Raw genomic sequence first — 27,137 nt, 5'->3', positions numbered from 1 at the left:
TCATAATAGCCCAATTTTACGGGAGAAGGGAGGGTGAAAAGAGCATTTTCTCACTGAAGGTTTTTCAAAGCGAAGTTGGGGTGTTATAAGAAAGGACACTAGATGGTTTGTGTGTCTGGGAGGGATGAGCTAGCCTTGAAGAATGTTACCGAGAGGAGGGAGGGGTAAGCTTATGCGTCATGAAGCCGCTGCCGCCAGCCAGCCAGGCGAGCTTTGTGTGCGCCCACTCGCGTTGCAGAACCTACTGCTGCCATATTTTTATAGGAAATGTCCCATTATTTTTTTGTTATTCTTACATGAACATTATTGGAAGTATTAAAGCCGGCACAAAAATACGCTGTATGTTAAAATTAACAGATTTTAATGATCTTTCATTTCATTTCATTTTTTTTTTTCTGTTTTTCACATTTTGGTCAAAATGTCCAATTTTTTGACGGTTCCCGAGAATGTATTCGTAAAATCACTGTTTCGTTAAATCCGGGGTTCGTGACATCGGGGTTCTAGTGTATTTAACTACGGCAAGCAGAAAACGTACATGTTAACTAACCAGTAAAAATAAACTGTCTTTTGACATATTTTCTTTAGAGGTGGCCTGTAGGGCGACGGACTTGTCATGAAGGTTGAAGTGTGTTTAAAGCAAAGCCGTCTAGCATTGTTAGTGACAGCATCCTGCCATTGTACGGCTGGTTTCTTAGCGAGTTGCGGTTTGCGTGGTTGGGGGGGGGGGGGGGGGAAGGTGTTTGTGAAATGAACTGAAAATTTCGGAAAACATCTATTACGACCCCTCTCTATTACGACCCTATTCCTGGGAACCGTGAGGGGTCGTTTCAGAGAAGTTTGACTGTATTCCCCTCCTCTCCCGGTTCCCCCCCCCACATGCCCAGCAATATCCCCTACTGTGATCGAAATTTTCGTAACGCTCGGGATCTGCTACCCCCCTCACCTTCACGTAGAAGGCGGCCAGCTGCCGCACGGAGTCCAGCGGTGCCTCGGGAGTGCACTGAAGCCCCCACACGGGGAGGGGCAGTTCCGCCGCGAGCGGCTCCAGGCACGTGACCACGCCCTCTATGGGGTGCACCAGGTACAAGGGCAGATGCGCGCCCTCTGCGACCTTCGAGGGTAGCCTCACCAGCACCTCCGTCGGCATCCGTAGCCACTCGATGTCCTCCTGTGAGAGACAGTGCCCGACGCAATCACGTCGGCGTCTCTACCGGTCCCATCATCCCCCATTCATGGGATTTCCAACGTAATCGTTTCCAACCGATGCTCAGAAACACAATTGGACGTAGTTATGCAAAAAAGGAACCAACCCACAATTTTGTTATATTTCATTTGAAAATAAAATTAAAATAGTACAAGGTTGATCATACCGTCGTTGCTATTATTATATCAGTTTTTATACTAGACCATTAAAATTATACCCACATTATGTTACCAATACGAGAATTACAATTTACAATTAACTTTAACTTCGAAATATTCAGAACAGGTTTCATGTGGGTTGGTTCCTTTTTGCATAACTACGTCCGATTATATTAGGGGTGGGTCGAAACCCGAATTTTCTCCAATCTGAATCTCAATTTCAAATCCCAAAGAGTACGTTGAATACATCTCTCAAACCCGAATCTAGGTTTCAAGGGTCCAAAATAAAATAATGTACAAGAAAGGAAAATTATTAGCTATGATGTTTAAAAATTTAAACCTTTAAATTTTTCATTCATTAACTAGGTTTTCAGAATCAATACATTGGGGAATGGTAGCTATGAAAAAAATTTGATCTGTAATACTTCAGAGGTTATCAGTGTTGAATTTTTTAATATACTTTATTTTCTGTAATATTTTTATTCTAATCTTTTCCCCCGAATATTAATTCATTTGAATACTAAGAATTTGGTGGTATTTGAGTACTTGACGATTTTATTGAGCCATCTCTACATTAAACTATAAAAAAGTACAATTTCATCCATTCAGGTTATGTTTTACACTAAGTTGAAGTTACTCTATATTTGATTTGATCAATTAGAATTAGTGATGGGATTTTCGATACTTTGATACCTCGATACCTTCGATACTTGACGGTATCGCAAAGTATCGAGTATAGAAACTGTAAGTCCGATACATTTTTTCGATACCGGAATGCTTGTTCATTTGTATTGAATTAAGTTTTGAGTCGCCATCGTACAAAATACAACTACAGTAGAGCCTTGATTATACGTTCCCGTTTCACACATTTTCCCGTGTCATACGCCGATTAATTTTGGTCCCGCCGAAAGTACTATATTTACAATGGTTTACTTTCCCAGAACATACACTTATAAAATCATTAATTTCCCATTTCATACGTTTTTATGAAGCAAAATCCCTAAAATTCACAAATTTTTTTGTTAGACATATTCCTCCTGATAAATTACGTTTTAATTAATGCTTTTATTTTGAAAAACATTCATTGTTTACCTTTGCAAACGTAAGAAAATAACTTTATCGCACCATAGATATGGATCGTATCAGGAAGACTGTGCACTTCGCTAGTAGCATCTATTGCCAGCACCAAGCGAGACTAGTGGCGCAAACTAGCAATGATTATGAAATGGTGCACGCGCTTTATCAAGGCACGGATCTCATATTTTGTGCATTCATTAATCTTTGAACTGAATATATCCGTTTGTTATTGTTTTCTACGATCAGATTGTTTTATATTTTACGTTTCTCAAGTTAAAATTTTATTGAAAATTGTTCTGTTGCATAAAGTTGTTTGTAAAATGAAACAAACAAGCAAAAATTTCTGATTTTCTTTTCACAATAGCCTAATTTTTTTATTTCTAATTTAGGCTTGGTGACTTTCTCCCCCCCCCCCCCCCCTCCCTCCCAAGAAAGGACTTCAAAATTTTGTAAGGCCACTGTTTCTCATGTCAGCTTTACTTGATTATGGACTGTATTTTACATTTCTGGTGGTTTTATTATATGTATATATGTATAATAATAATGAATTCATATCTTTCATTAATATAATGCAATTATTTACACATTATGTATTAAAGTTTAATCTGACATTGTGCTGGTATGATAGATTGAATTTATATAGTTTAAAACTAATATGTTATTTGTAATAACTGTTACTTAATGGGAAAATATTTTTCCCTGGAGTATCGAAAGTATCAAAAGTATCGAACTGAAAAAACAATACAGAATCGAGTATCGAAAGTGTGGTATCGTCCCACCGCTAATTAGAATTAACATGTGTATTAATTAAATTTTTACAATTTTGAAGTATCTTCTGGTTAGTGAGAAGGTAACATTCTAGAAGCATAAAAAAAGAAATACAGATGAAACATGGGTGCGACACCCTGTGATCGACATGATGTTTGGGAAAAATTATAACACAAAATACTTTTCAAAACTATTTTATTTAAAAAGAATTAGAAGAAAAAACTGCTCCAGTTAAACTATAACTTATCCCAACTTTCGTGAAAGGAGTAACTTTAAAGTAATAATAATAATCTCATTGAGGATCAACATCATAAACTTTTCAAGTGTATCATGAACTTGTTACTATTCTGGGTTGCTTGGCCGGGCCAGCCTGAAATAAATATAACATATGGCGCCCAACGTGGGACTTGTATGTACTTCTACACGCTCTTAGACCAAGAAACTGTTGTTGAATTCAAGAAATTAGGAAAATTTAACTGTCGGAGGAATGTTGCAAGGTGAATTAGGATCAATCGCCTCCTGCCAAGGCGATCCCAACTGAGGTAAACCCAAGGTATTTCACACGTGGGAAACAAACATGATGAAAATTGCACATTTTTGCAAACTTTGTGCTCACAGTTTGTAGTAAACGAGACACTTGATAGTTGGAAAGCCTGTACTAGTAGGGCATGCAAGACTGGCCGCAAATGTGTGGCTGTGAAATTAATCTAGCTGTGTTGAGCAGTGAATGATACAGAGGTGTTTGGCTGGAATTAAAAAAAAAATTCATATTTACCTGCATAATATCTGAAGGAAGTTCGGTGCTGGACTTAATTTCGTTACTATCTTTCAGAGACAGGTCGTCAAACGTCAGTTTTCTGATCTCCTCAGGGCTGAGAATGATGCTGTGATTCCTCTCGAGAACCTGTTTTATTTCCGCCGACATCAACGAATCCATGCCGAGATCCGCAAGAGTTGCTTGGAAATTTACTTTCTTCAAATCCTGGAATGAGAAATCATAATGTTCAAGTTTGATTTGTTGTACTCAACTTAATATAAGTGAGGTACAATGCAACAGAGTAAAAATTTCGGATGGGTCTCAAAACTTTCAAATAATAAAATTTAAAACTTTACAACAAAGTAAAATTGTTTGGAAAAAATTATGGTTTAGAGATATGATGACAGTAAATTAATAAACTAGCTATGTTCCAATGTTCTTATGTAGATATATACTAAAAGACTACCAAGGTTTGTTTTTTGAGAAGAGAGGATATGAGTGGTTGATCTTAGGATAAGAAGATTCCTTTTTTGCGCAAAATTAATATTTGATTATGTATATATTGGTTTTCTAGTGTTTACACATGTTTATGTTAACACATGTACGTACAGTGCATCAAAAGTATACATAATAAAGCTCACTTCATTACCTGATTAATTTGAGTTCCCTATTATTCAGTCATCCATGATATGTTAACGTCTTGAGATCTGTATACCGCCTTGAACATAATTTATGGTGGCCAAAAAATATTTCATGGCATTTCAGAAAAAAACATGTTCCTATGAGATGAAGCAAGTATCTTAAAAATAGCAAAAAAATTCTTGGCATCATTCATAGACTATTAATTAACAAAGTTATACCATTTAAACGTGGTTTCTACAAACACCAAGTAAATAAATTTCAGGACTTTTTTAGAAGATTTTAGAAAAATAAAAATATTCCTACTTTTTTTTTTATCAAAGTGTCATATTATAATCTACATATATAAACAAAATTAAACGTAAGCAAACGTAATACAAAATTTTCTACAATTTGCAGAAAGTACGGATTTTTAATTTAGAATTGCACCACACTATTATGGTTCTGCTCGTGTGTGTGTATTTAGCTATTTTTTTTTTTAATTTGACTTACCTAGAATATTCTAGGAATCCTTTTAGATGTAAAAAAAAAAAAGTTCACAGTATGTTTAAATTTGATTCTTTGTATATTTGATATTCGTGAATAGTTTGAAGTTTGATTTGAAATTGTATTCCAATAATAAAAACTATTTTAAGTTAGAAAGCTAAAAATTTCCACAGATAATTTCCACAAGTAACTTGAAAGTGAAGTGAGCCATCACTAAACCAAAATACAAGTTTGGAAAATACTGTTGAAAATTAAAGTTTTGTGAATCTTAGCACCATTGCTTCATATTTAGGGAAATTTGTTTTGTGACATTCCTGAACAGTCCTTCAGTTTCATACTATTTTTAGACTTTTGTGACATGCAGACAGCCTGCATGGCTGTACTGCTACAGAACCAACCTTAATGCCTAGTATGTTTGACACTGCATCCAGCAATCCAGCTTGACCAGAGTCCTGTTTCTTCTCCGCCAAAACTATCGAGGAAACGACCGGGTGCGACTGCCGCAGGAACGCGTCCAAGGTGTGGAGACAGGAGGATATTCTCTGAGGGAGAGTTCCTCGAATGGAAATTTTATCCGACATCGTCTCCGCCACCAACCCAACTTCGCCGACGGCCCCCCACTGAACAGCCAGGGCGGGAAGCCCTACCGACCGCCTCTCTTCGCAGATTCTCTCCATTACGGAGTTCGCCAGCCCGTAGTTCGACTGTCCCGGGTTCCCGCGGCCACACGACACCGACGAGAAAACCACGAAGTAGTCCAGATCGGGACAGAGGGCCCTCGACAACGCGTCAAAGTTCTTGGTCACGTTCACTTTGGACCGGAGCACGGCTCTGAAGTCCGCCTCGGTCTGGTTCTCCAGCAGCCCGTCTTTGAGGACCGCAGCGAGATTGAAGATGCCCCCCACGTCCCCCAGCTTCCCGGCTTCCTTCAGGAGCTGGAGCGTCGCTTCGTTCGTGGAGCAGTCGACGGACAGCACCAGGACGGTTATGCCTTGCTCCTTCCAGCGCCTCACGCACAGGGACTGGTAGCCGGTCCTCACTCCGCTCCTGGAGGTCAGCACGATCTTGGTGGCCCCGCGGAGGACGAGCCAGTTGGCCAGCTGCAGACCTATGCCTCCCAGGCCGCCAATCACCACGTACACCTTCCGGGGGTCCATGTACGTCCTCAGAATGGCCGGGACGAGTTTCGCAGGAGGCGGAACAGTTTTATCGGGTTCTTCGTTTCGTATTTTGAGCATCACTTTCCCAATATGCTTACCGGTTGCTATAAACCTGTGAAAACATCAAGTCACATTATCATAACACTCACTCGTACACTTTTAAATAATGAAAAAATTTCACAAAACAATTTTTATATACAAAAGCAGTGAATATTTTTTTATTAACTGAATGGCACTTCAATCAAGAAAATTATTATATTATCTATAGTGATTATTTTATGTGGTTGACTACAGTTTTCATAATAATGAACCTAGTCTGACAATATTAATTTCACCAGGTCTATCCAGAAAATTGAATGCATTGTATGCAAACTGTGGCAAAGTAAATTCCAATCCAAGATCGCAAGGTGGCTTTTCAACAACAAGAAATATGTTTCAAGATGGGAAGTAAAACAAAAAATCATAAAAAAATTGTTATTTCTCAGTAATTTCAAGTGTCCAAATTTTTCTCTCCACTATCTACTTCATTGTTTTAAACATTAACAAATCAAAAGAATTATTTTATGAAGATAATGAGTAAATGACGTAACAAAGAATATATAAACAGAGTAAATTCTCTACTAATTACGAGACTTGTGCGAAGCTTCGACTAAGTGAATCAGTCTAAGCTCTTTTTAATATTAGATTTGATTTCACCACAAAATTTGCTATTCATTTTACTCAGTTGTAATGCAAAGCTTTGCATCTGATGTGAAGGTTTGCATTTGTTAAAACAAGGAAGATTTAGATTAGCTCAAGAAAATATTCAGTTTTTTTTGTGTAGTATATGTTTTGCTTAAATAAAGTTGGTTACTTAAAAAATCAAAATGAGGCACTCCGTTTGGTTTAAGGAATGCTCAATATTAATATTATGCAAGGCTATTTTATAATTTTTATTGAGTAATGCTATTTGTAGGGCCTAATTTTTTATTCCTTAATCAGTTAAAACATTACAAACAGTAAACCATTTTTTCATCTACTTCAATCCTGTATTTTTTAAAATAAGTGTAATACCTAATACAGCTTCACTGAGAACAATATTCGCAATTCAATTCGACTTTGTGAATATTTTAAACATTCTGTTTGATATTCAATTTGCATCAAAATCTAGTGGGTCATAAGAATACTACTTTTTTGCTGTAAGGGTTGCCCTCAAGTAAGAATCCCACCATAATACTATATCTGTCTACAGTAGAGTACAAACAAAGTCTTTGTTTCATGTCTCAGTTTATTGGTGCGTAAGAAATACGGTACTGATGTTAACCCTCCATCCTCTTTTCGTCTGCTTTTCTGTTGTGTTTTATTACTATGTAGAAGGGAGTGAGCCTACTCTTCTCCGTCTCTCCTCTTCTGATTTATGACCCGTCTTAACAACAAAGGACAGCCAGGTATTTCTTCCCAGTTATTGTATTTTTTTAATCCTCTTCCAGAATATAAAAAAAAAAAAAAGAAGCAGCAAGCTACCCTTTCTTGACAATTTCTTTTTTTATAAAAACTAGCACACACTCACAGGAACGGAACAGTCAGCGAGAAATTTCCGTGCTGGAGCTGAAGAACGTAAAAATCTGGGCTTTGAAGTGCGACTTTCAAAGCGCCAACGATGGCTGTAGTTTTGTCATGAAATGTTGCATTTAAAAACTGAGGAATCTCACGCAAAAAAAAATTATGTCTGGTCAGAGTCACTTCTTCAAAACCTGTTGAATAGACACGTTGAGATTGTGCTAGTTCACGGACATTCACAAGTGTGGGGTAGGGAGGGAGGGAGGGAGAGCCGTCAACACCACTACATGGCCTCACGCACTCACAGAACGCATACATACAAAACTCAACTCGCTGGTTTATTTTTAGATTTCCCCTCCTCCAGTCGAATGCCAGCCCAGCAAGTCACATAACTCGCCGGAGCCAGCTGCGGCTGGGAAACTGGCGAAGCGGCGGGCAGACATAGCACAATGGCGCCATTCATGCACTGCTCAGATGTTTTAACCAAACAATTTATACTAACTCATAAATGACTTATTAAAAACCAACACAGGAGAGTTATTTACACACATACTCAAGGCACACCACAATTATTAAAAAAATTTACCCGAAGTTATAAATTCACATAAGAATCGCACTACACTTTTTAAAACTAAAAATGGTCATAAAATATGCTACCCATATGCGGGTAAATACGGTATTTGCAAGGGCCTACCAATTACGTACATGAATTCATTTTCAAGGTCTTTCTGTAACTCTGCTGAGCTGTACCTGAATGCTTTTTCAACTTCATTTTCAGCAAACACAGTTGTTGGGAGGGGTACGACGGCCCCGGATTTCATTCCTTCGCTGACCAGCCGAACAATCGTTCTCTTTTCGACACTGTTTTTCTCGAAGAGAGCATCCAGGAAGACCCCGTGGAACGATCTGTTTCCCGAAAATGCAGACAGTCCTGCAATTGCAGAACAAAGCTTAGTGAAGTAACAAATTCCAAATGTTACTGAGAAAATTCAAAACAAAACACCAATTTTATGATGGATCATTAATAGGGACAACAAGATTTATGTGAAATATGATAAAACCGAAGTAACCCCGTAAAGCAATGAAATGCAAGTTATTACACCATAAAGCAAAAAAATGCAACTAAAACCATGAAATGAATCAGTATATTTAATCAAAACTTAATTCTAATTAATATAATGTAACATTTAATATATTAAATTCCATGAAAATAATTTATCTAGCACGTAGTTTGTATTAAAATATGTGCACTAAATAGACTGGGAAAAATGAATTTACAATTTGTGATTTTGCAACTGTTATTAGTAACTCATCTTTATATTACAACATTGGTACATTGTTACACATTTATTTTTATTGTTACAAGTATCTCTGTCCTAGACGTACTTATTACAAAATATTATATTGTACAAATGCATCATTGGTCAAAATGACAATGTTTGGTGAAATAAGTAGTACGAAACCTTTAGATGTCATATTTGTTACATAATTTGAGTAAACAGAATTCATAAAAATCTAACCATGAAATATTGTCTCTAATCATTAAACATATTTAAGAGAATTGTGAGGGGGAGGATCCATACATGTTGAATGAAAATTTCTATGAATATTTATAAGTAGCTGAAGTACCCGGTATTTCCTGGGCTTTAGGTGGTGTAAAATGAGGCTCTAGCGTAGAAGAAGCTCACTTCAAGTTTCCTCTGTCTAAGACACACACTCATGCTGCAGATGAAACTCCCGTTATTTAGTTGTTCCCAACGCCCAAGTAGCTTTTTGTCTTTTGGCTGTAATGGTTTTCTGACCAATACCCGTTCCTTTCTTCAATGGCATTTCAATAAGTATGAATTAAAAATTAATCCTGAATTATCTATTATAAATTATTTGTTGGCAGAAAGAGTCAAGTGTTACTTTGTTATTGGTTACTTATTAAACACTGTTCTCAAAGATTTTACATTACATTATATATTGAATATTTCATCTATCATAACAATACAATGGCCGTTGCCATGAGATGCAGAAGGCATCAGGAACGCAAAATCTGTTGCAATGGTGAACAACGTATAATATGACCTTTTAAACCCCCTTGGGAGCCGATTTTTGTAAAATCCGTTCTTAGTGAATGTCTATGTAGCAAAAAATATTTACGTGGCAAATTTCAAGTCTGTAAGTCTTATAGATCTGGAGAATTTGTGATGAATGAGTCATAGAGTCAATAAGTCAGTGAGTGGTATTTCATATACAGATAGATGTAGATTTTACCAGATATATTAAATGATTTAGGCACATTTAAATATTACTGCACATTTAAATATAATAAAGTTTGAGAAATTACTTGTTTACAGATCAAGAATTCTAAATAATATTTTATATATTTTAAAATCATTATCTGCAGAACCCACATGTAGAAGAAAGTAATACGTATTTAAAAGAGTTTTGTTCGAAGGCATACAGGAATATAATAACTATTTTAGTTTTTTTGCCTGATATCCAATTCTAGTTTCATGGTAATCAGTTTTATTAGACAGTATTAAGTTCACAAAAATTATGAAAGAAAGATGTTTTAGTAAGAATGACAAGAAAGATGTATTATGAAGCTTATGTTATAGAACCAACACAATCCAAATGATACTGAGGATGAGAACCAGAGAGTAGGGCCTACATAAGATAGGAACTGCAACAAACAGTGTTTGTAGGGAATTAATTTAAATTATATTACATTTGCTGGACGAAGAATGGAGTGAAACAAGAGAACACAAGTTACATACATTAAGAATAAAATAAAAGTGGAACAGAAAAATAACATGCAATAATTTGACGTCGTCCGGGCCTGCGGCCCCTTTGAGCCCGATATGCCACCGCCCAACCACCATCTCTGTTCAAACCTCCCGCTCGTGTGTGCGTGTGTTGCTAGCCCGGCAAGAGGGCGCTTAGCTGCAGTGCGCCGCACCCCTAATATATATTAATTAATATTGTAATCCTTTTTCTTTCCGCCCCAAAACAGTGTAACGATGGCTATGCATGTGAGTGTCTTTTAATTAATAACTTCATGATCTTTTGTTATTTAATAAGTCCAAGCACGAACAAGGACGCACCCTAGCGGGCGACGGAGGAACTAGCATGCAACTCATTTGAACCATGTTTTATGCTTATAAGTAATCATTACAGACGGTCTGGACATGGAAGTAATTTAATAATTATTGTAAACGGATTTATGTATTTTCTAATAGTAACCCGGGGCACGCGACAGCAAAGTTGTAACGGTAATTGTGTTCGGCGCGAGGGGGCGCCATGTTGCCTCCCGCGAGCCATGAGCTCAGCCCAGTCTCTCTCTCCCGCCGGCCGAGGGCGTACGTGTCTGTACCTTGAGGCGGCCACGTGCGTGGTTCGCCTCCTCACCTAATCTAATTCGTGCCTCGGGCGTTTAAAGCTGTATCAACGGAGGATCGTGTAAGGACCTGTACCGTGAGTAAAATAAAAACCAATTAACTGAGTTACGTGTTTTGTGTTCGGGGGGCCACGTGGGTCCTTAACCTGGTCAGCAGCGTGTGGGACGCCCTAAGAGCCCACTGCGATAATTAGGAGCGTGCCCGACGCTGAGAGCGGGCCTAGTTAGGGACAGGTGATACGTAAAAAGTCAGGAGGGCTAATATCTCGCCGCACACGGGCCACGTAACGCCCTGAGTTAAGAGTTTTCCAGCCGGGTCCACGTACCCACTCACGTGGTGGCGCCCATTAATCTCGACCGATATTCCCATCTCAACACCGGTACGCCCTCAAATTTACATTTACTTTGTATGACAAAAAGGTAAAATTCCATATTATAAACATGTTAAAGGATTTGTTAAAACAACATGCATGATTAATGACACTGTTCAACTTAATTTAGTTACTAACAAAGGAAATTAATCTATTACTACTAATTAGGGATGGCCAATATGGATAAAAAATGATACCGATCCAATTACCAATACATTTCTTTAACAAATCCTATGAAAATACAAAGCTGACACAATACTTTTTGTAAATAATAACTGTGAATGTCTTAAAAAACTAAAAATTTTTATTAAAAGATTTTTGGTAAAATATGCACAATGTACACATATCATTATGCCTTTAAATAATTGACAAACACAACATTCAACTTGAATTATAGAAAAATTGGAGTCAACGATGCTTAAATAATAATAAACATGTAAATAGAAAAGATGGGCAACATCTGAATGGATGAAATATTTTTTTTAAGAGTTATCAGTTTTTTTAAGTACTGGTTATAAACAATTACATCGAAAATACAGAAAATTGGGTATATCAGCCAATACTGATACTAAATCATTACCGTATTTACTCGCATATAGGTCGCGGCAATTTTACCAGATTTGATGGTAAAAAAATGAAGTGCGACCTATAAGTGAAGAAAAAAATTTAAAAATTTTTAAAAATTTTTTTTTTTGCAATACAGTAGAATCCCGCCGATGCGACCTCCCTCTGATGCGTCCATTCCGTTTATACGACCGTTTTTAGAGAAACGGTGAAAAATTTGAGCATAGAAAGTCGAAAATTTGAGTAAAATCGGCTGAAAAACAAGTCTGTTACACTTTGTTGGGCGCTATGTGTTCACGTTTGGCGACAGCTGTACTGTAAGCAGGCAGGCATACAAAAGACGGCTAAAAATAGATACAGTAAATTCTCTCTAGTACGTCCCTCTTGTTAACGTACAATCCAGTATAACGTATAAAGCCGCCGGTCCCTTGAAACACCATGCAAATTAATAGGCATAATAAATATATAACGTACGTATTTCAAAGCCCTGGACTGTACTTTCTCGTTAATACGTATCGTTTTGCCGATATTAATACACTAAATATTAAACATTTTCTCATTTCATTCACAATTCTATAGCTTTGTGTAACGACAGGTCTTGTGGAAATTGTTTACAGACGTTTTCTTTATTTCGTTGAGTAAAATAGCAGTTGCAGTGCTGGTAACCGTGCGGATAGAAATTTCATTTGTATAAAAAAAATGTCAGTTTTTTGTGTGATTGGTGATTTATGCAGAATAATCAAGAGTTATAAATAAAAAACGCTTTAACTTTTTCAATTAAGAAAAAAAAAAACGATTCAAATATAATATTTATCCTACAAAATGCGTATTTTCGCGTTTGAATTTGTAGCAATGGATATTGGCAGATGGCGGACATATCTGGCTAGGTACATAAAACGTGGATTATACGATGGCCAACGACTACTAATGCGTTTTTTGTTACCGTTTGTTTTCTGTTACGATGACCTAACCCATAATTTGTTTGTAAACATCATTTCAGATTGACATCTTTCCCAATCGTACACAAATGTAATACGTATACAACATTTATTTAACATATCTAGTGGCACACAGTTTCCGACGCTAGTGAACATTTTGTGACGTTTCGTGAAGTTTGTTTAATGGCGATGTGACGACGTGGATAACTAGTTTATATTTTTATATTTAGTGTATTACGGCAGCATATGTAGGTAGGCCTACCCGTAGAAGTTAGTACCTAAAAGCGTGTGGGTATCAGCATTGCAAAAAGTTATAAAAGACATTTCTCAAAGGAAAGTTCAAACAAACATGCTTGACTATATGAAAAAACTGTAGGTACTGTATGTTGTATAGTTCAACATTATTATATAATTGGGTTTCAATACGTCCAGCTATTTGGGAAAAAGTACACACAAAATGCAAATTCTGCCAATTATTTCTCATGGACTGGTACTGTTCCATTGCATGTCAGTGCATTTGGCATGTCTAATTCAACTGTAACAAAAGGTCGTGCAGGATTTCAATTTTTTTTTAAGTGTGCTGTTTAGTTTTGAAATTTAACTTTTTTTTATTTTGTCATTAGTTCACTACTAGAAATAATATTAATAATGTAGTAATTAGGGCTATAATAAAAAAAGCCATCAGGTTGTTGAAATTGGCACGAAGTGACAAATTGTAACATTTCTTCTGGATGAACCCAATATAAAGTACACCTCCATTAAGTAGTGAGTAATATTCTGGTCCCCTCAAGTACTTAATAAAAGGAATTTACTGTACCATCCCTCTAGACTGTCCACGCGGCAGTGTCTAGCCGAGCTCGGCGCGTCCACTATCGCACGAAAAGCCACTGTGGTAGCTTCTGCGAGAGCATAAGAAACTCGTCTGGCCAGGCTGGCGGTAGCGGCGGCTTGACGTCATACGTGACGTGACGTTTACCTCTCCCATCCCCTGTTAATTCTTCAAGGCTCATCCCTCCCAGGGCCACAAAACATGTAAAAACACCCTCCCCCCCCTTTTTCAAACTAACATTACAACACATTCCCTCCCTTATTTCAACCTTCTGCATGAGAAACTGTCAGCATCCTCCTGCCCCCCCCCCCCCCCCCCCCCAACACCGCATGCGGCAAAAGCCAGGTTGTATAGTCCATTCTCTGTAAAATAAATATTTTTATGGGCTTATACGACTGTCCTTCGCCGTTGATAAATACTTTATAAGTTTAAGTTATTATGATACAATTTGTTTATTAGTCACACAGCAGTTTCTGCTGAAAAATCACTAATACCTGGAATTTTATTGAATAGAAAAATTTAGCAGGGCCGTAAATATATTTATTTTACTGCATAGTTACTTTTCCATCTGCATTCCAACGTGTTTTTTTTTCTTTTTTTCTTTTTTTTTTTTATGCTGTGAAGGGTCGTGGAAAAGAGAATTGTTTGAGCTGTCAAAATAAACATCGCTGATGGCAAGGGCGAGAGCGCATCCTGTCGGTCTGTCGCTGTGATTATCTACTCCAAAAACATGTCACAGCATTTCAGGATAGCATTGTTCTTATATCTTTTGTTTATAGCCGAATGTTTTCTACCTGAACCACACAAGTTCCTTCGCCACGTTTTGAACGAAAATAACAACCAGCCGGCTAGCACAGCCGAACTCGCGTGACGTGAATTCACTTAGCGTATTTATCGGAACTCATAACGAAAACCGCTGTAGATATAAAAAAAACATTAACAGGCCTTTCTTATTCGTAATTAAATTTACTACAACTTTTATTCTGTAAATTTTTTCAATACAAAGCACTGTTTTCGAGTTATAGTATACAATTAAGACATTTTAAGAAGTCAGGAATCTAACTTGACTTCAATTTTCTATATTCGGTTATTACGAGTACTTGTTACAACAATTTATCACGCCATTATCAGCTCTTGTAGTAGCGGAGTTTTACAGTACCCGTTAACTCTTTCGTGCACGGCGCGCCGGCCGTTCGCGTCATTAAATTACCGGTGCGACCTATATGGGGGGAATCTTAAATACCAAATTCAAGACCTCAAATTATGGGTGCGACCTATATGCGAGTAAAAATGGTACATATGTATGTCACTTGGTGATGATTTAAGTTTACCTAAAATGCTGTTGTTGGTGAGATCGAATTTGCCGATCTCGAGGAAGCGGCCGTGGTTGGCCAGGCAGCGCACGGACGCCAGCAGCTTGTCCTCGGCCAGCGAGTTGAGCACGAGGTCCACGCCCCGCCCCTGGGTCTCGTGCATGACGTGCTTCTCGAACGACACGTCCCTCGAGTTGAAGATGTGCCGGTCGGTGAGCTGCGGGAACCTGCGCTTGAGGAAGCTCCGCTTCTCCGCGCTGCCCACCGTGGTGTAGACGGTGAGGCCGGCGTCCAGGGCGATGGATATGGCGGCCTGCCCCACGCCGCCCGACCCCGCGTGCACCAGGAGCGACTCCCCGGGCTGCATGCGGCCGCGCACCACGAGGGCGTAGTAGCTCTGCGGAGCAGCGCGCACAACACACGTGCTCTTTCTTCAGCCTTCAGGAGCTGGGTGGGAACATGACATGCATGCTCTTCATGATTCAGGAGAGGATGTTCAAGCTAGGTGGGAACATGACATGTTTGCTCTTCAAGATTCGGAAGAGTATTTACAAGCTGGGTGGGAACATGACATGTATGCTCTTCAAGATTCAGAAGAGGATTTACTAGCTCTGTGGGAACATGACATATATGTTCTTCAAGCTTCAGAAGAGTATTTACAAGCTCTGTGGGAACATGACATATATGCTCTTCAAGCTTCAGGAGAGGATGTTCAAGCTAGGTGGGAACATGACGTGCATGCTCTTCAAGCTTCAGAACAGGATGTAAAAGTTCTTTGGGAACATGACATACATGCTCTTCAAGCTTCAGGAGAGGATGTACAAGCTAGGTGGGAACATGACATACATGCTCTTCAAGCTTCAGGAGAGGATGTACAAGCTAGGTGGGAACATGAAATACATGCTCTTCAAGCTTCAGGAGAGGATGTACAAGCTAGGTGGGAACATGACATACATGCTCTTCAAGCTTCAGGAGAGGATGTACAAGCTAGGTGGGAACATGACATACATGCTCTTCAAGCTTCAGGAGAGGATGTACAAGCTAGGTGGGAACATGACATACATTCTCTTCAAGCTTCAGGAGAGGATGTAAAAGCTAGGTGGGAACATGACATGTATGCTCTTCAAGCTTCAGGAGAGGATGTACAAGCTAGGTGGGAACATGACATGTATGCTCTTCAAGCTTCAGGAGAGGATGTACAAGCTAGGTGGGAACATGACATGTATGCTCTTCAAGATCCAGAAGAGTATTTACAAGTTATGTGGGAACATGACATACATGCTCTTCAAACTTCAGGAGAGGATGTACAATCTAGGTGGGAACATTACATACATGCTCTTCAAGCTTCAGGAGAGGCTGAACAAGGTAGGTGGGAACATGACATACATGCTTTTCAAGCTTCAGGAGAGGATGTACAAGCTAGGTGGGAACATGACATACATGCTCTTTAAGCTTCAGGAGAGGATGTATAAGCTAGGTGGGAACATAACATATATGCTCTTCAAGATCCAGAAGAGTATTTACAAACTCTGTGGGAACATGACATACATGTTCTTCAAGCTTCAGGAGAGGATGTACAAGCTAAGTGGGAACATGAAAAACATGCTCTTCAAGCTTCAGGAGAGGATGTACAAGCTAAGTGGGAACATGAAAAACATGCTCTTCAAGCTTCAGGAGAGGATGTACAAGCTAGGTGGGAACATGACATGTATGCTCTTCAAGATCCAGAAGAGTATTTACAAGTTATGTGGGAACATGACATACATGCTCTTCAAACTTCAGGAGAGGATGTACAATCTAGGTGGGAACATTACATACATGCTCTTCAAGCTTCAGGAGAGGCTGAACAAGGTAGGTGGGAACATGACATACATGCTTTTCAAGCTTCAGGAGAGGATGTACAAGCTAGGTGGGAACATAACACATATGCTCTTCAAGATTCAGAACAGGATGTATATGTTCTTTGGAAATATAACATATATGCACTAGGAGCTATAGAAGATTATGTAAAGCTTTTGGGAACATAACACATACGCACTTGAAGCTATAGAAGAGGATGTAAGCTTTATGGAACATTACATATATTTACTTGGAGCTATAGAAGAAGATGTATATGCTTATGGGTACATTACATATATGAACTCAGAGCTATACAAGAGGATTTATAAGCTCTATGATAACATAATATTTATGTTCTTGGAGCTATAGAAAAGCATGTATAAGCTATGTAAGAACATAACCTGTGAAAAAACAAATGCACACAATCAGGGCACTATTAGCTCTGTAGAAACATACCATGTGCTTTGAGATACAGAAGACTGCCTCACTTCTGCTCACATTCCATGCACTACTACCAACTACCCCAGCTGCATTAGATTGTGTGCATGACTAGTGTGTGTGGTGGCTCTGTAGTCAAATCGTAAATCACCACATGCTGTCGCTAAGAAAGGAAGAATTATTTTCTTCAGATATATTACTTGTTTACTAACACCTCTGCTTTATACTGGTTGATGCTCCAAAGAGCAATATAACATGTTATCTTGGCAATTTGAAGAAATGGTTAACATTGCCAAACATGAATTCGCAAACAACAAGAAAACACCAACAAATATAACAGGGCAAAACAAACCGGCAATCAACAGAGATCCTATAATTAATTTAGACACTAAAAAATGTTTTAGCTAAATATAAAAAAATCCACAGCCTTGATGTACTGAGACCGGAATATTAGCAATAAGTACTATCAGTAGTAACTGAGAGTTTTCTCAGCTAGAGTGTACTGATATTAATTGGCAATGGTTTTCTCATTTTTATTAATATTTACATATTCTTCAGCTTAAAGGCTGATTAAATACTATTTTGTAATTTGTTCAGAGTTGAATCATACATCTAGTGCACTTGACCCGAATCAAGGGTATGTAATTGGTTTGCAAATCACTGACCAGGTCATTAGAGACTGACACATAATAAAAGGCTGATTGTCACGAACAAATGTGTGGATGTGAATTTTTGTTTTATTACTCAGAAAGAACGCAGCGGGGAAAATCGCAGCCCTAAGTTTTTTTTTTTGTGGGAATCAAGCCATTTTTTTTGTGTCATGAGTGCATTAAAGAATTAAAGAAACACACACAAAACTATTATCTTTGAAAGATTTGTGCAATGGGAGTGCATGACTTGATGTAAGTTTTTGGAAATACGCCATTGCTAAGAACTTTTTCTGTTGAAGAAAAAAATAAAAAATAAAGAAATAAAAAAATAAAACCCAGAAAAGACATGTTGACCATATTCCTGTTTCCATATTCCTGTTAAGGAATATTTTGTGGTGTTTATATCCTTGTTGACAACAGCAAATTTTTGCTTAATTTTGTGCTTTTTGTCTTTTTTGGGTTTTATTTATTTATTTTTTAGTTTTTAGTTTTTCTTCAACAGAAAAAGTTCTTAGCAATGGCGTATGTCCTAAAACTTACATCAAGTCACGCACAAAACTGCCAGAGACACCACACTCGTTAATTTTCGGCTGACGTCACTTGGCAGACTGACTCGGGAGAGGTGCTACAACAGCTCCCTGGTGGGGGAAAAATCGGCACTGCAAGTACATGACGTGCAACATTACGATTCCAGTACTCTTGTACTGTGCCCACGTACGGTGGCGTAGACCGCCGGGACGGTGGCGGCCTCCTCCAGACTCCACGAGTCGGGAACCTCCCACATGAAGCCGGGGTCTGCCAGCACCGTGGTGGCCAGCCCGCAGGCGGCGACCAGGCCCATGAGCCGGCGGCCGGTCGTGTCCCGCCCGGAGAACTCCAGCCCGAGGATGCAGTCCTGCAACACGCCGAGGGCGACGTCGATCCCGACCCGCTCGCAGCTTTACGAGACCGGTTATCGGCGACACGGATGAAATTCGACATTGATCATATTACCAAACAATTTCTTTAACAGATCCCGCCCGGAGAACTCCAGCCCGAGGATGCAGTCCTGCAACACGCCGAGGGCGACGTCGATCCCGACTCGCTCGCAGCTTTACGAGACCGGTTATCGGCGACACGGATGAAATTCGACATTGATCATATTACCAAACAATTTCTTTAACAGATCCCGCCCGGAGAACTCCAGCCTGAGGATGCAGTCCTGCAACACGCCGAGGGCGACGTCGATCCCGACTCGCTCGCAGCTTTACGAGACCGGTTATCGGCGACACGGATGAAATTCGACATCGATCATATTACCAAACATTTCTTTAAACAGATCTGGTAACCGACACAAAATTTATTTAACACGTCTTGTAAACAATAAGAGTGAACACCTTCAGAGATTCAATATTCACCTTAATAACACTCTTTATCAAAAAGGATTTTTTGGTAGATGACAAAAAATATTTTTCAGAATTAAAAATTTGTACACAGTGCAATACACATTATGCCTTTGACTATTTATAACAAATACAACATTCAAGTATGGCCTGAAATTACAGAAAAATTTGGTGTAAAAGATGCCTGCAGAACTATACACACTTGAATGGAAAAGATGGGTGACTCCTGAATGGATGATTTTGTACTTTTTCCATGTGTATGGGATTATTTAAGTATCAGTTGGAACCAATTGCATTGGAAATCCAGAAAATTGGCAATATTGGCTGGTAACAATACTAAAACGATTACATCAATACATCACTATTAAGCCTGTGCGAATATCAGTTTTTTAGTTCGAATCGAATTCGAATACGAATACCAAATTATTCTCAAATACGAATATTGAGTTCGAATAATTGGAATGAGAATTGAAATTCCATAAAACATGTTATATCACATCACATTACAATATGATAACAGATACATATTTACTGATACAATGTATGTAGAATCAAAAAACTGACAGTACTTAAAATTTTAAGGTTCTCCAATTTTATAATTAGTTCGTATTAAAAAGAGTCTTGTCACATCACTACATATTAGCTAATTTAAATTTTTGTGGAGAAACACAAGCTGCTCTACATTTTCGGGGAGTAGACTCTCTCTTCTACACGTCATTATGTTGCCAGCTGTTGAGAAAAGTCTCTCACTGCACACTTGTGTGGCAGGTATAGGCAAGTACTTTCTTGCTACCACAGCTATGTTTCGGAAACAAGTGCGCCCCTTCTCTGACCAGAAACTGAAAGGATTTTCATTCTTTGGGATTAAGGGTGCTGCCAGATATCCGTTTACTTCTCCTTGGATAGTTTCTTCGTAGCTTGCAAGCTTAGACTGAGCTGCTGTTGAAGGTTTCACGTAGGCCCACAGAGATGACTTCTTAATAGGCATTTCACTTGTAGCCTCACTTGTCTCAGTTATAGTTTCAGCAACTGTGTTCAGCTTACACAGCTTACATACCTCCCTGCACAAATTTTCAACCCATATTTTTTTTTATTTTCATCCTCAATTAGTGAATCTTTGAACCGTGGATCTACCATCATAGAAAACACATTTACTTTACAATCTTGGTACACCAAATAACGTGATCGCAAGCTTTTAAGTAAGTTCTTGGCAAGTATTTTTTTTTTTTTGATGCGCGGGACAGGATAATTGCCTGAGCTGTCACTACGCGAGGAATTTGGGAAGGGTGGGAAGGGTATGAAGGGGTGGGGGGTGGGGTGGGGGGGTGGTTTCCGCCTGCGGTCGTTTACTGTGTATTATCCTATTGAAAAACATTGACGTAACATGTTAGGCTTTTGAAGTCTTTGCTGTGAGTATGTGGCCAGATGTTTTCCACATGGTCTGTACAATTTTCTTTCTCTTCGCCGTCACGTTTGGAATGAAATTACAGTGCCAACAAACCATGTTTCACCCTCTAATCTGAAAACTGTCACCTATAACACCCTGGTTGTGTGGATTTTACAGACACGTATTTATCTTTATCAGTATGCTGACAGTTCAAATCTATTTTAAACGACCTGTATTCTTCTACATAAAATACATTAGTTATCGCTCCAAATTACTGTGTTCAAACGGGCTTTACGTGGCCAGATGTAGTGGAATAACTCCACATACATAACTCTAAAACATTACGAAAATCCTGCGGAACTTTTGCCCCCACCCAACGAGAGAAACCTCCGTGATCCCGAAATATTTCCCGGTTTCAGTGATCCCGATCAGCCTTTTTCGTAAATGACTGAATATTCGTTTTTTCGAAGTGTTAGTATTCGAAATTGAATCGAAAACGAATAATAAACTATTCGTTTTGATTTTCGAAAATTTGAATATTCGCACAGGCCTTATCACTATACAAAACATAGTGTTGGCACGACTGCATCCTCTCACCGTTCCCATAAAACAAATCACAAATGATTTAGTTAAATAATGAGGGTCTAAAGTTTATTTGATATTGCAGGAGCGTAATCAGAATTTCATTTCAGGGGTGGACAGAACCACTTTTCCCAATGACTGCTTTCAAATTCTTTCCTTTTGTTGGTGGAGATAGTAGATTTTTTTTTTAGGATTTCGAGGTGTGGGGGGAAATTATTCCATTCTTCCTCCTACATTTGCCCCTGTATATTGGGGCCCTTGGGCTGGGTTTATAAACCACGCAAAAAAAAACACAACGATGCAATGTGCAAAACGCAACCAACACAAGAAAATCAGTCATTTATAAAGCACGTAAGTCGTAAGATGTAACCAGCACTGTAACTTAAAAATGTAAAACAAGAGAAAACACTGGCATATTCATATTTTAAAAAAAATTATAAATTGTAAATAATTATAAATATTATTTTCCATCACTGTGAATATTTAAGTGTTAACATGATGCATATAATAACAAGAATATCAAAGGCTTCTATGCAAATATCATCTGCATCTTTAAATGTTTTCACAACACTTCTCTTCGAATATGGCTATCAAAAAAGCAAGCCAAAACATTAAAAAATTTGGAAGTTGAACAATGCTTGTGTTGCGCTATTGCACCATGCGTAGTTTATAAACTGGTGCTCTGTAATGTGATATCTGAACATTTTACTTCTGATGTTTTTTATGCATTGTTCATATATCCTGCTCTTAGAGGTGGATAAGTGGCGAAATTGTGATGAGGAGCAGAAACTGAACGTAGAGGCAGGAGAAAATGGGAGTACTTTGAGAAACCCCATTCACTCACCACAACATCTGCTCTATTTCCACCTCATGTAACACAATCCAGGTTCGAACCCACCATCAGAAATTGATATTGTATCACCTAGGTGAGTCTAATGAGAAGAAATTTAAAATTTAGAATGTATATAAATGGACGTTTCCATGTTTTAATCAGGTAATTCTGTCAGCTCTGTTGGCAAACTGTATGCTGCCAATGATGGGTCTACAGAAAACAAGTACAGTGAAAACTAGGGATGGGTTGAGTACACATTTTTATCGATTCCGATACCAGTACAGATTCCTAAATTTCGATTCTCGATTCCGAGTCATTCCAGTTTTCGATTCCTGGTAATTCTGGTCACATAATTAAAACTACTTAAGAATTGAATGCATTACATAATGATAATAACATGTATAAAGGATAATTATAAACTTAGGATGAAATGTTGAGGGTTGGTTTTTTTTTTTTTTTTAATTACCAGTGAAGAAGCATCTTCACATAAAGTTTGTTTGTTAGTAAGTACTAGGCTGTGCACAAAGAAGTTCAACATTTAGACAGGGTTATTTAACAGGCGATAACGCTGATAACATAACATCTTTGTTCAAAATGGGTTCAAAGGTAGCACTATTTTTTTCTGTGGTACCTTTTGACTTAGTTGGTGACAGTGCTGTAAACAAAAGTTTGTTTTTCTTCAAAGACTTATTTTTTCTGGTAGTAATGTGTGCCGGGATTTCAAATGCTTCATTAAATTGGTTGTAGATTTATAAGTACCGCTCCGTGAAATTTGCGCACTACCATGATTACAAATTGCATATTTGTCATTTTCACTATTGATGCGAAAATGTTCCCAAACTTTAGACATGTTGATACAATATCAGACCATTCGCATTGTAATTTGAAACGACAGTCGGCGAACATTTTTTTACTAACAAACTAGCAAAACACTTGAAAATAGTTTTAGCAAAACAATATTTGTGCCAAATAAATAGCATAAATGCGAAACAATTCACAGTAACCTCAATAGCACGACGGTGAATTACGCCGTAATTCACCGTTGTGCTATTGAGGTTACTGTGAATCGTTTCGTATTTATGCTATTTATTTGGCACAAATATTGTTTTGCTAAAACTATTTTCAAGTGTTTTTCTAGTAATTATTACGGTTTTCCTTTGCAAGAAATAAACACGAGCCTCTGTTGGCGGTATGGCCAGAGAATTCTTTATTATCGATTGTTGCTTTCATTATACAATTTGTCCCGTACGCAACGAATCGATACGTTTCGACTTGACTTTATATTTTATGGCCACCAGAGATTTTGTGGAGGCCATCATCCTTGAATGGCTCACAACTAAAATGGTGACGACACGTGATGTGATCTCGTTTCATAACCGTCACTTTCTTCACAAAAAGCAATGGACTTTTCTTAACTGCAAATAAAATTAATAACCCTTTTTACAATTTATTTACGTCTAATACATGAGTGAGGAATAATGTTCTTCGATCGTGGAGTTTTAATTAAAGGTTAAACATGCCCGGTAACATTGTTTTTATTTATTTTTATTCGTATAAAATTAATATTTAATAATAATGAGCATTATTAGGAATTTTATGCGCATACGGCAGGTAAGATATATTAAAATAAGTAAGTAAAGTTCAGACGAAAATATATTACTACTGTATTTTTTTAACTTCACCGATTCCTAACCTACCTTGCCCTTTTTTAGTACCCGATACTGAGTACCCAAATTTTTTAATAATCGGTGGTATCGAGAAATCGGAGAATCGAATCGACCCATCCCTAGTGAAAACTCATTATTGAAAACCCTATGCAGAGCACAGCAGGACAAGTGCACAAATGCGCAAAATTGTTTCACAATTTAAATCTTACTGTTTTTTTCAGACAGTAAAATTTTGTGATGTACCGTATTTACCCATGTACCACCCGCACATTTTTTCTGAAAAACAACATTCAAAAGACGGGGTGCGGGTCATACACGAAATTTGAGGTTTTGGACAGCAATGAAGACTGAAAAAATTGGATTTATAGTACATTACCGAAAGCTGGACGCATTTATTACAATGAAAATACAGCGAAACCCCTTATTTACGTTACCGTTATTTACTTTTTCCCGATATTTGCACCATTTTATTTCGGTCCCATTTTAACCTCATATGATGCAATGCAATAAATTGCCATTGTTTACAACGCGCGTATAAACTGCTTCCCGCAATTTACGCGGTTTATTCTGAGATTAACGCTTTCTAATTTAAATAATCGTAATACGACGTATTCTGATGTGTTTTCAAGACGTTTTTAAAAGTATTAAACTTTATCCGTAACGTGTCGGGAGTCGCTGTAATCCACCTATAAAACGTAAACAGCGCCAGTTGGCATCATTCGGTATAGAGCGCGCGCACGTAGTCGAAGATCGATAGCGATAGCTCGCAAACTTCTTGCTACGCGCGCGCTCTGTTTACAACCAAGTTAACTATAACTGGCAACCCGCGCCATTTTATGCATATCAATACAACTCACGTTTTTGCTACGGGTTTTTTTACGTTGAATAAAATGGTTTTATGGCATCACTCATTATTTTTAATTATTTGGCACTACGAGCTTTATTTTTATTTGCAGGATGTTGCAACGGACTGAACAGTTGACGATTGTGGTTATTGCATACAAACATTTTAAAATTTATTTCACCAAATTTACGTCTGTTGTTTAGCAAAATTGATCTACTATTTTGACAATGAATATTACTGGGTTTTTTTCTTAATATTTCATGCATTTGTGTTAGTAAAATTCTGTGCTGCAGTTTTCTTTGTTGTTACAATGACAGACTCTTTTTCCCTATTTATGCAGTCACATGTAAATAGACATTACAGTGGAAAAAATTTTTTTCCAGAGAGTATGTTGAAAATTTGGGGTGCGGGTCATACATGGGGGCGGGTGGTACATGGGTAAATACGGTATTTGACATCTGTTGGTAGTGTTAGTCAATAACTATATTAACTACCAAATGATTATCATACATCTGTTCATCTGATTTGTGAACACAGTTTACCAACATCAAAATAAATTTGGGTTAGGTAAAAATTTTAGTTTAACATTCTACCTACAAAACACTGTTATTATTTATTCACATTAATTGCTCTTGATTTTTTTAATAAGCAATAGCAATATTTAATTTTTCAAAGCAGGAATTAAATACACCTGAGCGTTCTAAAATCTCGAAAAATTTCTTGCCACAAAATTATTGCTAGTTATAAAAATTCTCTAGTCCCTATTTAATTGCATCCTACTCTACTCTCATTGGCTGTTGCATCATGCAACCTTAACAGAAATAAAATAAATTCGTTTCCCTCCTATGCGCATGACCTCTCCCCCACGCACATGACCTACTGTTAATGTTAATGTTAATGTTACTGTTACTGTTTTGACGTGAATACGTCTTTAAAATTGCTTCCATAGTGGGAGGCAATTCAAAAACCGAATACTAACAAAATCGGGCGATACAGTTGGGTGTTGCAGCTACCTATATCTATCATCTCCATCCAAAATTTAATTACACCACTGGATAGCTAAATAATCAAAGAGTTCATTTAATTTTCAACAATAAGCTCTCGTCAAAATCTATCGATTGCATATATAAAACATTAGTATAAAATAGTTACAGTCAATATATATGGTGATAAAATTTAAAAAATATAATCAAAAATATATGTTGGCCTATACATGACTTCATGATTATAACATACCATGTTTTATCACATAATCGTCGCACATTTTATACTAAAATCAAGTTTGAAAAATAGGGGTGCGACGTTTACGAGAAAAAAAAATATTTTTGTTAGGATAAGTTAGTCATAGAGTCAAGATTTTGTGGTGTTATTTTAAGACAAATTTCGGTGTAAAGAAATAAAGATTTCGGTGTTACATGGTTTTATTTTTTTGCTCAAAATACCCACGGCAAAATTTTCTTGCTTTTCTGTACGACATGCAAATTTATTAAAACAAATATTAATAAACACTAAAACCTCATGAGCTAATTACAATTCAGTTCATTTGCAAATTCATAGATAATTAAGTTCATTTCCAAATTCATAAATTCAAACTTTTAAATAACTACTAAAATTTCACGACTTAATTACAATCACATACACTACAAAATTACACAATTAAGCACTTCCAAAGTTACTATTAAGACGGTTTTATTGAAATGCTATCATAGTTAAATTTTCTGCATTTTCTGGAGTGAGACGTTGTCTTCTGTCACTAACTACCAGTGAGTACCCGGAAAATGAACGTTTTGCATCAACATTTGATGTTAGGAACCAGATTGCCCTTAAACTGGCTTGAGCAAATTCACTGTAGTCCCCTTTAAGAGAGCACAGTACCTCTGCAACATCAATTTGGCTTGTTTCTGTCAATGAAAGTTCATCCTCAATTATTTTTTTGAAAGCAACATAGCCATGTATGAATGTATCAATGGGAAGATGGGAAACAGAAGGCAAGTTATGCAGAGACTTCTGTAGGTTTGCATCTTCTATGCTAACCCTACTCACATTTCTTGGGTTGAACAGCAAATTAATGGCATTAAAGACTCTTGGACAAGGATGTCGTTTAACAGATGAGTTTTGCCTCAAACGCTTATGTTTCTCACTCGCGACATGTTTCACAAGCGTATCGCGTCTCTCGTAGTCTAGCCTGCAGTTACAGAATTTGCACATTAAAATTTTATCACTGATATAAAATCCTTCACTGGAAAATTCTTTCGATCGGTCACTGGCAGAAACCTTAGTTTTAGGCATTATCAAAAAAATTTTAATCACATAGGAAGAATTTAACCT

General features: G+C 37.6%; 1 protein-coding gene across 5 annotated transcripts in view; it reads right to left on the bottom strand.

Moving 5' to 3' along the window:
• Positions 1 to 27,137, bottom strand: part of LOC134538267 (fatty acid synthase-like) — a 124,503-nt gene that overhangs the window by 17,289 nt on the left and 80,077 nt on the right. For all 5 annotated transcript variants that reach the window (XM_063379430.1, XM_063379431.1, XM_063379432.1 and 2 more), the window contains 6 exons: positions 18,834 to 19,010; positions 15,207 to 15,585; positions 8,539 to 8,719; positions 5,488 to 6,361; positions 3,983 to 4,189; positions 944 to 1,168 (listed from right to left, as the gene is read on the bottom strand). In XM_063379430.1, coding sequence (XP_063235500.1) covers positions 944 to 1,168; positions 3,983 to 4,189; positions 5,488 to 6,361; positions 8,539 to 8,719; positions 15,207 to 15,585; positions 18,834 to 19,010 — 2,043 coding nt within the window. The remainder of the gene's footprint in view (positions 1 to 943; positions 1,169 to 3,982; positions 4,190 to 5,487; positions 6,362 to 8,538; positions 8,720 to 15,206; positions 15,586 to 18,833; positions 19,011 to 27,137) is intronic.

The sequence above is a fragment of the Bacillus rossius genome, chromosome 13 (genome assembly GCF_032445375.1).
Source record: "Bacillus rossius redtenbacheri isolate Brsri chromosome 13, Brsri_v3, whole genome shotgun sequence".
NCBI lineage: Eukaryota > Metazoa > Arthropoda > Insecta > Phasmatodea > Bacillidae > Bacillus > Bacillus rossius.
This window is presented reverse-complemented; position numbering and strand designations above follow the sequence as displayed.